General features: G+C 42.9%; 1 protein-coding gene across 2 annotated transcripts in view; it reads right to left on the reverse strand.

The window, feature by feature from the left end:
* Positions 1–14,886, reverse strand: part of LOC144493377 (mechanosensitive cation channel TMEM63B-like) — an 80,956-nt gene that overhangs the window by 62,215 nt on the left and 3,855 nt on the right. The window contains exons 2-5 of one of the 2 annotated variants that reach the window (XM_078212204.1): positions 7,101–7,152; positions 5,314–5,422; positions 2,393–2,463; positions 653–733 (exon numbers count right to left, since the gene is read on the reverse strand). In XM_078212204.1, coding sequence (XP_078068330.1) covers positions 653–733; positions 2,393–2,463; positions 5,314–5,422; positions 7,101–7,152 — 313 coding nt within the window. Of the gene's footprint in view, positions 1–652; positions 734–2,392; positions 2,464–5,313; positions 5,423–7,100; positions 7,153–14,886 lie in introns of those variants that run through there. The other variant, XM_078212205.1, reaches the window with a different exon arrangement.

The following is a 14,886-nucleotide window of genomic DNA, read 5'->3' on the forward strand; positions in this document are numbered from 1 at the left end:
GGGAAAACTAGCAACTTCATGCTTACTCTCTAATAGTCACTCACTGACCTTCATGATACAATGCAGTAGAATCCTTATAGTGCGGAAGGTGGCCATTTGGCCCATCAAGTCTGCACCAACTCTCCAACCATTCATTTTACCCAGCACCTATCCCCATAACCCCATGTATTTATTCTGCTAATTCCCCTAACTTAAGACTTCTTGGGATACTAAGGGGCAATTTAGCATGGCCAGTCCATCTAACCTGCACATCTTTTGACTGTGGGAGGAAGCCAGAGCAGCCGGAGGAAATCCACGCAGAAACGGGGAGGACGTGCAAACTCCATGCAGACAACCATCCAAGCCGGAATTGAACCTGGGTACCTGGCTCTGAGGCAGCAGTGCTAACCACTATGTCATTGTGCTGTTCAGTATGTATTGAACTTTCTCTGTAGACACAGAAGATAAGGCCTTGGAACCAGATGGTTGGCATACAAAGTTACAGTATCGGACTAGTAACCCAGAGGTCATGAGTGCCTCTATGGAAAGCTTTGGAAGTGAATTGAGATTTATAATATGTGCCAACACCAGGAAAAAAAAGTCACAAAAACCAGCTGGATTGTCATAAAAATGTAGCAGGGAAGTCATTACCATCCTAACACGAGTTACTTACCTGTTTGCATCAAGGCGCATCAACCGTGCCACATTATAGCAGAGTCGGGCTTCATAAACCGTGCAGTCTGGGTAAGCTTCTCTGCAAAGTACATAGCATCAATTAAACAAACAGCAATATCACTGCTTCCCATATAACACGATGATACTGCATTGTTTAAAGATTCAAATATACCGTTTTACTAGGCTGAAGAATGAATACTCTATGGACCAATGTGGATCAGCTCATATTCTGAGTTAGCTTTTAGTCCTGTAATCACTCCCAGATATACAAATGTTCTATTCCTAAAACATTTGAACCCCATGATTAGATTCCAGCCCTGCAGTACTAGTCAGCTAAAACCATCTGAACTGCTTCAATGCAACCTAAATACAGGTGTGATACCAGAGTGAAGGATTGCATCACACTCTTGACTTGCGTCTTGTAGATAGACGGTAGTAAGGTATTGGAGTCAGGTGGTGAGTTACTCACTGCAGATTATCCAGCCTTCTATCTGGTCTTGTAGTCACAGTTTTAACATGGCTGGCCCAATTCAGCTTCTGGTCAATGTTAACCTCCAGGATGTTGCTAGTGGGGGATCAGGAGGATAATATTGGGAAATGATTAACCCATCTTGTTGGGAATGGTCACTGTTCAGCACTAGCGAGGTTTGAATGTTATTTCCACTTATCAGCTCCAAGCTGGTATGGTGACCAGGTCTTGCTAAAGAGTTTGCTTAATTACTTGATCAAGTGCCACAAAATTAAACTTTTATGGGTTAAAGGAGCAGAGTAGTAGATATAAGATTGGGTAGGTGACAGAAGGCAGCTGTTGTTTCAACAATTGGAGGAAAGTATACAGTGCTGTTCTCCAGTTTAAATACTCGGACCAATACTGTTTTCATATACATTAATGATGGGCTTGGGGACACTGCACAATTTCAAAATTTGCAACTGACACAAAACCTGGAAGTGCTGTAAGACAGTAACAAACTTCAAGAGGATATAGGCTGGTGCAATAGGTGGATACGTGACAGAGAGGGCATTCAGTGCAGGACAGCATGATGGGATTCATTTTGGCAGAGAGGATGGGAAAAAGGGAAGAACAATTGGAAGTGCGGAGGGGAGTGGCCATTCCACTCCACTGGGGTTGGGATCACTATTTTTTCTAATTTATGTCATGACTTGGATTCAGAAGTCCAATGCATATTGGTCAAATTTGCAGATATACTAAACTGGACAATATTCAGCTTGGGAATTACTACAAGGTCAGAAAAATATACACAAGTGGAAGAATGGCAGATGAAAATTGATGATAGCGAGTATTAAGTTCCGCAGAAAGGCTGGAAAGCTAGCCAACTGGTATTTAAATAAATGGCAGACTTGGCATTCAATATGCCCAACCATTCCCAGCCAGCAATAAGACTGCTGACCTAGCTACAGTAAAACAGTCAGACTAGATCGTGCTTGAACCGTTTAGCGCTCTGCATTTCTGAGATTACAGAGATACAGGGAAGAAATTGAAGAATTAGAGGATGTGCAAAAAGCCAGGGACGAATCCTTTGAGATCTGAATTGTGAGAAAAGACTGGGAAAGCAGCTGGGACAATTTTGGAAAGGTGATACTGTTGCTAAAAGCACTGAAAATGCAAGGAACTGTATTCCATAACAACTGCTCTTTGCAGCTTTCTTTTTCTTTTGTTCCTTCTCTCCAAGAACAGTCTTTAAATCATTAACAGTAAGACAGCTGAAATTGTACTTACTGAAAATGTTGTTTTATTTTATCTGGTTCTGCATATTTTGATAATCCAGTTATGAATAAAGTGCGTTTTACCTACAAAAAAAAAGACATTGCAAAGGATTGGCCAGATTTCTCAACTCAATACAGTAGAGTGCTCAGTACAGTAGCCTGTCCCACATTTCTAACCACATCAATATGGTTTCCACAAATACTTGGAGTGACTCATTTAATCTCTAACAGCCAACCATAAAAACAAGTGCTTTCTTTTTGAGCTAATTAGACTGCTGGGGTTTCTTCAAAAAGGCTTAAAATCCATAAAGAACTCTTTGTCCAGTCTTCCATTGCCTAGATCCTAGATTTTGGAATTCCTTCCTCAAAAATCTTCATCTCGCTCTCCTCCTTCACGGGACTCCTTAAAACTGCTCTCCTGGCTCGAATACATTTTTATGTAGCAAAATATCAAATGTGTATTGATTAAGGCTCTTGAGAAGCACCTTGGAATGATGCACTACTCCGTAAAATCACTGTTGGACAAAGGCAAATCAGTATTTCCTCAACAAGTAAGGGAATGATGGGGAAAAGAAGAGCGGCAGACTGAGCACAGTTATTTGTGATATTCTGGTGCAAATGAATTTTGTATTTTTAAGCCATGCCTTACTCAGGCTTCACTTCAGCAATATATCTGGAGTCTAAGGCACATACATAACACATTTTAAAATAGAAAAGCTACAGCAGACCAGGTAGAAACCAAACATTGCAGATTCTTCTTGTGATGACCAAATATGTCAACAGTTTGTATCAAGACTATTTATTGCACAATGCCCTAAATAACCCAGGAATAATTTATACACAGCTGACTAGGGCAAACGATCAGGATTCAAGACTGGAGACATACATATGGATTTGTATTAACGTTACTCACACGTTAGACACCAGGCCTTATTCCCTAAGCATACAAGTCACCATTGCCAATAAGCTATTTATAAGTGGCTGTCACTGTCTTTCCTGTAGGAAGTACATTAATCCATTATTATACCTCATACTTCTGTTTTCCCTTGGCCAACAAAATCTAAATAAGGAAATGTCAAACTTGTGTTTCCAAAGATTAATTACAGAATTTCCACCTGCATCATATCATTCAAAAATGAATTCTTCCAACAAACATGCCAAGTCACAAATCATCTCCTCCCATCATTACTCCCCTACCCTTGTCCCAATTAAAGCATTATTTGTTAAACTAATTTGCCCACTACACTCGTTGCATGGATAATCTTATCTCTCCTCCTCCAAATGTTACTATATTAAACTTGGATGAATTTATCATTTCTTAAACATGCTCTGGCTTCAACATCTCTGCAAGCTCGACAGTGTTCCAATATCATCTGTCATCCAACACAAAATAGCCAACATCTGTTCTTGCATATGCCCTATAAAGATATACCCTTTATTGCATCTAGTTTAGTCGAAGGGCTGTTTTCCAGATTAATCTCTGAAGTGTTAAACATTCCCCATCACACCAAATCACAGAATCTTGGCAGTGCAGAGGGAGGACATTTGGCCCATAGAGTCTGCACTGGCTCTCTGAAAGAGCATTCCACCCAGACTCATTGTCCACAAATTGTCTACTTTCACCTATATCGCACTCCCTGTTCAGTTATTTTCCTATGTGGAATATTGGTATTGAACATTCCATACATTCTAACACTCCACTTTTATCTTTCAATAAATAAATTTTTGTTATATTAAATGGGAAAATACTGCAGGATGTCTACGCTCAAAAATCAAGGGGATATGTTTTAGACTCCAGCTGCAAAGGACCATTTGCACAGATTCTGGAACAGGTAGAATCATAGAATCCTACAGGGCAGAAGGAGGCCATTCGGCCCAAAATGTCTGCACCGACCACAATCCCAACCAGGCCCTGTTCCCACAACCTCATACATTTACCTCAGCTAGTCCCCCTGACACTAAGGGGCAATTTAGCACGGCCAATCCACCTAATCCGCATGTCTCTGGACAGTGGGAGGAAACCGAAGCATCTGGAGGAAACCCACGCAGACACGGGGAGAACGTGCAAACTCTACACAGACAATGACCCAAGCCGGGAAGCTAGTGCTAACCACTCTGCCGCCCCTAAGTAACCTGCAAGTAGAGCATCACAAGTAGCAAAGGCAAGGTAAGATGGTTTGAGTTAAGGTTAAAAAGGAAAAGATGATGTAGAAGAGGGAAAGAATGGGATACTGCCTTCGAGACCACCAAGAATGACTGACATTGATGCACAGTAAGAAGTATCACAACACCAGGTTAAAGTCCAACAGGTTTATTTGGAGTGCATTTGGATACCAAATAAACTTGTTGGACTTTAACCTGGTGTTGTGAGACTTCTTACTGTGCTTACCCCAGTCCAACGCCGGCATCTCCACATCATGAAATTGATGCACCAGGGAGGTTCTCTTTTGGAAGAACTGTTTCATGCCGGTACAAGTTCCACAAATACTGATGCCCCTCCAGCATCAAGCCCGTTCATCATGTAGGAGGCTATACAGTGAGTGCCAGCAGCTTTCTGACCAGATGTCTGTCCATTTATATCCCTGGTTTGTGTTAACTCAGCGCAAAATAGGGACTGGACTGGGTTTCACTTGGATTGCATTGTTCAATTTCATACTGAATACTGCCAGAAACATTACAAATGGATGAAATGCTGCAGCACCCAGAGGAAGCATGTAGATCTTTAGTGCCATTACAAACACTAGTTTAGAAATTAGTGCATGCAAAATCAGCATACAGTTCCAGCCACCATGAACTGATTTATTACAACTAATAATGCAACCAACATTAGGAAATCTTCAGTCCAGAGTCAATTAAATAACAACTAGTGAATGAGTTTGGGTTGGCTCACTGCAGGAGTATAATGGATTAAAGAATATTTTTTTCAATACTCACCAAGTCATCTTCTCTGTAGTGCATTTTTGAGGTATGTCGCCTCATGCTATAGACTGTGAGAAGCAGATACAGGAAAGAAAAAGCCGTATGGAGCCACAGCAGATCATTCCTGTTTTAAAATGGAGAAAGGTTACAGGGCTGACTCAGATAAACATATCTGCATAAAAGTGCCATACAGATGATGCCCTAAAATACCACCTAAAACTCGCCACCCACGATTCGTGTACAAGCCAAGAGTCAACATTACAAAACCTATCTGCATTTAAATCCTCACCTTCACATCAACTGGTTTTCACTGATATTTTTTGTTTTATTCCAATTAGCCCACCTGAGATTACACTGTTCCTCACACTCAGATCTTAAGTAGCTGCACTCCTCAGATATTGAAGCATATACAGCATAACCTGGACAACATTCAGGCTTGGGCTGATAAGTGGCAAGTCACATTTGTGCCACCAAGTACCAGGAAATTAACATTTGCAACAGGAGAGAATTCAATCATCTCCACATGACATTCAACGGCATTCGATGGATTCCCCCAACATCCTGGAAGTAACAATGGACCAATAACTGAACTGGATCAGCAAGTTAAATACTGAGGCTACAAGAGCAGAACAGAGACTGGGAACTCTGCACCAAGCCATTCCTCTCCTGACTGCATAAGGTTTATCCAACATCTATGTGGTAGAAGGCACGAGTGTGATGTAATACTCTCCACTTGCCTGAGTGCAGCTCGACACCATACAGGACAAAGCAGCCCGCTTGATTGATACCCCATCCACTATCTTCAACATTCACTCCCTCCACCATCCATCCATATACAGTGGCAATGTGTACCATCTACAAGATGCACCGCAGCAACACACCAAGGCTCCTTCATCAGCACCGTCCAAACTCATAGCCTCTACCACTTGAAGGACAAGGGGCAGCACATGCAACAGAACACATAAGTTCCCCTCCAAACCATTCTGACTTAGAAGTATTTTGCTGTACCTTCACTGTTGTTGGGTCAAAATCCTGAAAGTCCCTTGCTAAAAGCACTGAGGTACCTACACCTCCTGAACTGCGGCAGTTCAAGAAGGCAGCTCACCGCCACTTTCTCAAGGGCGATTAGGGATGGGCAATAAATGCTGGCCAATCTAGCAAAGATCACATCCTGTGAAATTAAAAAATTGATGAACTTACCCTATAAGCTTATCCATTAACATGCAAACCATGCGGATTGACAGAAACCCCTAGAGCAAGTCGTTTGGCCCTTACCTCAGATAGAAAATGGTGTCAGGGCTTCCCCAATGGTTTGGAAGCCAAAGAGCATGCCGTGGATTTGCAGGGCAGCTATACAGACCAGGAAAATATCCTGGTTCAAATCGCAGAATTTACTGAATTAGTTGATCCTAGATAGGGCAGGACAGGAAAAGCACCAAGTCGAGACTCCCACATCTAATCATTATTTCTCAATTCTTGTTAGAAAACGAATGCAATGACAAGAACACCAGACAAAAGTTCAATAACCCAATGGCCTGGCAAGAACTCTCACATTGAATGGTTTTTGAGCGAGGTACCAGATAGTTCAGGGCACCCATGCAACTGAGCCCTGGTACCAGCTGCTACTTTTAGAACAGGAGGTGAGAGAAGGAAGAGGGTAGGGGAGGGGGCAAATGGAGGTGGAAGGGAACAATTTAAAAAAAAGATAGAGCCTTTTCAAATTTCATACATAGGTTGCTCTTTGAATGACAACACAATCTTTAATCGAATGGGAGCCATTGTTTAGGTTTAAGGATGCATACCCAGAATTCAGGTTTGCTATAGTTGTCCGGCCAAAGCTGTATGCGTTATTTTCTGAAAGAGAACGAACATTAATTTACTTTTGCAATTCAAAAGCTGTATCAAACATGTAAACTCCCTACACTTACCCATAAGAGTTAAAATAGATCTAGTTGAATAAAAAATACTAAAAATAACCAGGACTGGCATCACCTGAAATACAAGTTAATATTTCTGTCTCACGATAACATCTCAGACATGGACCACTTACCACATCTGACAAAGTCTGTAGCCAAAAGATCTTCCCCATAACCCCACACAAGATACTAAAGAGCTTGCTGTGCATTTGTAGTTTAATGCAGTATTGTCTTCCAGGATCTCATTCTCTGTTCCTTTATTCTCTATGGTTGGAACTATCTTAGTCAAACCTAAGACCACCGCTCAAACCCAAACCCTTCACCTCAACAATGGACAACACATAAAGCTGCCCTGGAATGGCAAAGCAGGCTCAATGAACTGAATGAACAACTCCTGATCCTAATTCCTTGCTTTTCATTTGGTGCCAGTTCATGACTAATTTTATAGTCGGGGGAACAGGATTCTCTAGTCGGGGGAACAGACAGGCGCAACGGCGGCCATCAATGTGACTCCAGGATGGTGCTGTCTCCCTAGTGCTAGGATCCGGGATGTCACTGAATGGCTACAGGGTATCCTGAAGGGGGGAGCTGTGATAAGGCAGAGGTCATGGTGCATGTTGATCCCAATGACAGACAGAAAGAGGGATGAGGTCTTGCACCAAGAATTCACGGAGCTAAGGTAATAGACTATAAAACAGGACTTCTCGGGTTGTAATCTCTGGATTATCTCCAGTGCTAGCAAGCACAGAAATAGGAGAAGAGCACAGATGAATGCGTGGCGATAGAGTTGGTGCAGGAGGGAGGGTTTCAGATTTCTGGGTCACTAGGACCGTTCCTGGGGAAGGTGGGACCTGTAATAAGTGGGTCGGTCTACATCTGAACCAGAGCGGGATTAACATCCTTGCGGGCGGGTTTGCTAGTGCTGTTGGGAGAAGTTTAAACTAATTCAGCAGGGGGAGGGCACACAGACTGTGAGCAGAATAGGGACACAGCATAAAACAGTAAAACAGTCAAGTTAGAGGCAGTACAGCTGTATTAAGTTTCAAAGGCTGCATGGCCTTGACTTTAATGCCGGGAGTATTGCAGGTAAAACAGATGAGCTAAGGGCAAAATTGATATGTGGAATTGAGATATAGTAGCCATCACAGAGACATGGTTGAGGAGGGGCAGGATTGGCAGTGCAACATCTCAGGATATAGAATCTTCAGGTGAGACAGGAGGGGATAAAAGAGGAGGAGGCATTGCCCCATTAGTTAAGGAGTCAGTTACTGCAGTAAGGACAGATGATATCCTGGAGGGGGCATCAAATGAAGCTTTGTGGGTAGAGTTTAGGAATTTAAAAAAAGGGGCAGCCACATGGTTAGCTTTTTAGTATAGACCCCTGATAGTCAGCAGGAAATTGAGCAGCAAATATGTGCGCAATTCGTGAAGGTGTGTAAAAACAATGTCAATAGGGTAATGATATTAGATCATTTCAACATTAATTGGGATAGACATGGTGTTAAGGGCTTGGATGGAGTGGATTTCTTGAAATATGTACAGGAGAACTTTTTAGGTCAACGTGTGGAGAGTCCAACAAGGGAGGGAGCAGTGCTGGACCTAATTCTGGGGAATGAAGCGGGATAGGTGGTTGAGGCTGTGGTGGGGGAGCATTTCAGTGATAGTGATCACAACATGGTACAACTTTGGCTTGTTATGAACAAGGAAATAGACAAGTTGCAAAAAAAAAAATTTTGGATTGGGGAAGAGCAGATTTTAGTAAAATAGGGCAGGATCTGGCCAAGATACATTGGGAACAGCTACTAGTGGGGAAATCTGCAGTGAGGAGTGTTCAAAAAGGAAATGGGGAGGATACAGGCCCAACATGTTGCCTTTAGGGTGATAGGAAGGAGTAACAACCCCAGAGAACCATAGACGACCAGAGATATTCAGGATATGATGAGAAAGAAGAGAAGCACATTTAACAAGTATAAGGAGAGCAAATCAGCAGGGACATTAGTGGAGTGCAAGGTGGAGCTTAAGAAAGCAATTAGGAGAGCAATAAAAGGATATGTAAAGCTCTGGCCAGTAAAAGTAGGGAAGATACCAAGATATTCTATAAGTATATCAATGGGAAGAGGATAACCAAGGGAAGAGTAGGGCCCATTGGGGACCAAGGCGGCAATCCAAGAGTGGAATCAGGGGACATCAGTAGTGTGTTGAACAAATACATCACATTAGTCTTCATCCAAGAGAATGAGGATGAAGGCATGGAACTTGGAGGCCGCAAGGCTCTCGATCAAATTGACAGATTGTGACAGGGTATTGGAGGTGTTGGCAGGCTTCAAAGTGGACAAGGTCCCAGATGAATTGTGTCTCAGGCTGCTGTGAGGCGCTAGGGAGGAGATTGCAGGAGCTCTGACCCAAATTTTTAATTCCTCTCTGGCCACAGGGAGGTCATGATGTGGAGATGCCGGCGTTGGACTGGGGTAAACACAGTAAGAAGTTTAACAACACCAGGTTAAAGTCCAACAGGTTTATTTGGTAGCAAAAGCCACACTAGTGTGGCTTTTGCTACCAAATAAACCTGTTGGACTTTAACCTGGTGTTGTTAAACTTCTCACAGGGAGGTGCCAGAGGACTGGAGAAAAGCTATTGTGGTCCCACTATTTAAGAAGGATTGTAAAGAGAAGCCAGGGAATTACCGGCCAGTGAATTTCACATCAGTGGTAGGGAAACTATTGGAGAAGATTCTGAAGGAGAGAATCATTCTCCATTTAGAGAGGCAAAGCTGATCAAGGATAGTCAGCATGGCTTTTTCAGGGGGGGGGTCATGCCTAACAAATTTGATTGAATTTTTTTGAGGTGACCAGATGTAGATGAGGGTAGTGCAGTTGATGTAATCTATGTGGATTTCAGCAAAGCCTTTGACAAAGTTCCACATGGGAGACTTATAATGAAGACAAATGGACGTGGGATACAGGATAACTTGAGAAGGTGTATTCAAAATTGGCTTAATGGTAGGAGACAGGGTGATGACAGAAGGCTGCTTTAGTGACAGGAAGCCAGTGTCTCGCACCACAGGGATCGGTGCTGGGTCTCTTATTATTCACCATTCATATAAACGATATTGATTACTTTTTGGGGTTATGATTATTAAGTTTGTGGATGACACAAAGATCGGTCGAGAGGTTAACAGTGAGGTTGTGTGTCTTGGGCTACAAGATGATACAGATGAACCATAGAACCATAGAAAATTACAGCTCAGAAACAGGCCTTTTGGCCCTTCTTGTCTGTGCCGAACCATTTTTTGCCTAGTCCCACTGACCTGCACTTGGACCATATCCCTCCACACCCCTCTCATCCATGAACACGTCCAAGTTTTTCTTAAATGTTAAAAGTGACCCCGCATTTACCACTTTACCCCGCATTCCACACTCCCACCACTCTCTGCGTGAAGAAGCCCCCCCTAATATTCCCTTTAAACTTTTCTTCTTTCACCCTTAACCCATGCCCTCTGGTTTTTTTCTCCCCTAGCCTCAGCGGAAAAAGCCTGCTTGCATTCACTCTATCTATACCCATCAAAATCTTATACACCTCTATCAAATCTCCCCTCAATCTTCTACGCTCCAGGGAATAAAGTCCCAACCTATTCAATCTCTCTCTGTAACTCAGCTTCTCAAGTCCCGGCAACATCCTTGTGAACCTTCTCTGCACTCTTTCAACCTTATTTACATCCTTCCTGTAACTAGGTGACCAAAACTGTACACAATACTCAAAATTCGGCCTCACCAATGCCTTGTATAACCTTACCATAACGCTCCAACTTTTATACTCGATACTCCGATTTATAAAGGCCAATGTACCAAGGGCACTCTTTACGACCCTATCCACCTGTGACGTCACTTTTAGGGAATTCTGTACCTGTATTCCCAGATCCCTCTGTTCAACTGCACTCTTCAGAGTCCTACCATTTACCCTGTACATTCTACTTTGGTTTGTCCTTCCAATGTGCAATATCTCACACTTGTCTGCGTTAAATTCCATTTGCCATTTTTCAGCCCATTTTTCTAGTTGGTCCAAATCCCTCTGCAAGCTTTGAAAACTTTCCTCACTGTCCACTACACCTCCAATCTTTGTATCATCAGCAAACTTGCTGATCCAATTTACCACATTATCATCCAGATCATTGATATAGATGACAAACAACAATGGACCCAACACCGATCCCTGCAACACACCACTAGTCACAGGCCTCCACTCAGAGAAGCAATCCTCCACAACCACTCTCTGGCTTCTTCCATTGAGCCAGTGTCTAATCCAATTTACTACCTCCCCATGTATACCTAGCGACTGAACCTTCCTAACTAACCTCCCATGAGGGACCTTGTCAAAGGCCTTGTTGAAATCCAGGTAGACAACATCCACCGCCTTCCCTTCATCCACTTTCCTGGTAACCTCCTCGAAAAACTCAAATAGATTGGTCAAACATGACCTACCACGCACAAAGCCATGTTGACTCTCCCTAATAAGCCCCTGTCTATCCAAATATTTGTAGATCCTATCCCTTATCACACCTTCCAATAACTTGCCCACCACCGACACCAAACTTACTGGCCTATAATTACCCGGATTTCTTTTGGAACCTTTTTTAAACAACAGAACAACATGAGCCACCCTCCAATCATCCGGCACCTCCCCCGTGAAAACTGACATTTTAAATATGTCTGCCAGGGCCCCTGCAAGTTCAACACTAGCTTCCCTCAAGGTCTGTGGGAATACCCTGTCCGGTCCTGGGGATTTATCCACTCTGATTTGCCTCAAGACAGCGAGATGGGATGGTCAAATGGGCAGATAAGTGGCAGATGGAATTTAACCCTGAAAAGTGTGAGGTGATACGCTTTGGAAGGAGTAATTGGACAAGTATTCAATGAACAGCATGTCACTAGGAAGTTCTGTGGAACAAAGGGACCTTGGTGTGTTTGTCCATAGATCTCTGAAGATAGAAGGGCATGTTATTGGGGTAGTAAAAAAGGCATTTGGGGACACTTGCCTTTATCAATTGAGACAGATTACAAAAGCAGGGAAGTCATGTTGGAGTTGTATAGAACTTTGGTGAGGACACAGCTGGAGTATGTGTACAGTTTTGGTTGCCACAGTATAGGAAGGATTTGATTGCACAGGGGGATCACAGGAGATTCACCAGGATGCTGCCTGGGATGGAACATTTAAGTTATGAAGAGAGATTGGATAGGCTTGATTTGTTTTCGTTGGAGCAGAGAAGACTGAGGGGCGACCTGATCGAGGTGTACAAGATTATGAGGGGCATGGACAGAGTGGATAAGGAGCCCTTAGTTCCCCTTGGTTGAAGGATCAGTCACAAGGGAATGCAGGTTAAAGGTTTGGGAAGGAGGTTTAGTGGGGATGTGACAAAAACCTTTATACCCAGAGGGTGGTGACGGTCTGGAATGTGCTGCCTGGGAGGGTGGTAGAAGCGGGATGCCTCACATCCTTTAAAAACTACCTGGATGAGCACTTGGCATGTCATAACTATTCAAGGCTATGGGCTGAGTGCTGGAAAATGGGATTAGTAGGTACTCCAGGTGTTTCTCATGTGTCAGTGCAGGCTCGATGGGCTGGAGGGCCTCTTGTGGACTCAGATTCTGAGAGATGCAGTCTGTTGTCAGAACTTGGTCGAAAATTCAAGTTTGATTTCATGCAGAAGTCTCAACTGCTGTGGATTTGGAATAAACCAGACCCTTCAAACAAATTTCTGTATCCTCATCAGGACCATTCCAGATCTGATTTTTTAGGCAAAGACACCCCTCCCACCAACTAGAGCAAAAGAAGAATTCGGCTCAATTCACTACACCTGAAGAAATGGAAGAACATTAAAAAAGTCTGCTCTCGTTTGCCTCCCTTGTTACAAGATGATTCCTCAAGACTTTCCAAATGAGAAAAAACTGACAGAAAATATAGTTGGTTACAATGAACAAGACCAATGGATTTCATGGTGTTTAATTTTTTTATATCCACAAGTGATCGATAGCCTCATTCTTTATTTAAAAGCACTTTTAAAAAGGAATACACTGAAGGGAGTTGCTCTGACTGAGCACATTCATCAGACTAACATTAGGCAAATCTGTAAATTTGCACCTAATCCGTCTTGTGTAACTGGTTTAGTCACCCGATGGCCATTTGATTTCTGTCAAACTCCAAGTCCTCACTTCAAATTTTGCAAAATGAGATATTCAACAATCAGCTGGAAAAACATATATTTTCTTCGGTAATACGCTGTGTGCAGCTGTATAATCAATCTAGTTTCCTCTTCCTTGTGGTCATCTGAGGCAGGCATAAAGGAAGGCAGACTTTTAACTATTTTCTTGGATACCTTTAGTCAGAAGTGAGGATGCACCAACATATTTACCACAGAAAGCAACCTATCTTTCATTATGCACTTTCTCCACCCTACAGCAGCATGTTGAGGGTAGAATAGAGAAAAAAAAACGTGAACCTGTGCCCCACTTGCACAGTGAGTACAAGCCCAGTCGATCCAGTCTCTCTTTATATGTCAGTCCTGCCATTCCAGGAATCAGTCTGGTGAACCTTCACTGGACTCCCTCAATGACAAGAATGCCCTTCCTCAGACTAGGAGACCAAAACTGCACACAATACTCAAGGTGTGACCTCACCAAGGCCCTGTATAACTGCAGCAAGACATCCTTACTCCTACATTCAAAACCTCTTGCTATGAAAGCCAGCATGCCATTAGCTTTCCTCACCGCCTGCTGTACCTGCGTGCCAACCTTCAGCGACTGTTCCACCATGACACCCAGGTCACGTTGCACTTCCCCTTTTCCTAAACTGCCACCATTCAGATAATAATTCTCCTTCCTGTTTATGCCACCAAAGTGGATAACCTCACATTCATCCACATTATACTGCATTTGCCAAGTATTTGCCCACTCAGCCAGCCTGTCCAAGTCACCCTGCAGCCTCTTAGCATCCACCTTACAGCACACACTGCCACCCAGCTTAGTGTCGTCTGCAAATTTGGAGATATTGCATTCAGTTCCTTCGTCCAAATCATTAAAGTATATTGTGAATAGCTGGGGTCCCAGTATCGAATCCTGTGGTACCTCACTAGTCACTACTTGCCACTCTGAAAAGGACCTGTTTATTCCCATACTCTGCTTCCTGTCTGTCAACCAGTTCTCTATCCACATCAATACATTACCTCCAATACCATGAGCTTTGATTTTGCTCACTAATCTCTTGTGAAGAACCTTGTCAAAAGCCTTTTGGATGTCCAGATACACAATATCCTCTGGTTCACCCTTGCCCAATTTACTGGTCACGTCCTCAAAAAATTCCAGAAGATTTATCAAGCATGATTTCCCTTTAGTGAATCCATGCCGACTTGGACCGATCCTGTCACCACTTTCCAAATGCTCAGTTATTACATCCTTAATAATTCACTCCCCACCAGCATTTTCCCACCACCGATGTCAGTCTAACTGGTCTATAATAAAGAGCACGAACAAGATGAAGGAAAGAAAAGCTTCAATCCACTGACTTGCACATCCGACACCATTGTTGGCTGTTTCATGAGCTTCCATTTAAATATTAATACACAAGCAGATCTCACTCTTGTTACTCCTTTGCTTATTATTTCTTAAATAGAACATATTCT

Source organism: Mustelus asterias, chromosome 5 (genome assembly GCF_964213995.1).
Source record: "Mustelus asterias chromosome 5, sMusAst1.hap1.1, whole genome shotgun sequence".
Taxonomy (NCBI): Eukaryota; Metazoa; Chordata; class Chondrichthyes; order Carcharhiniformes; family Triakidae; genus Mustelus; species Mustelus asterias.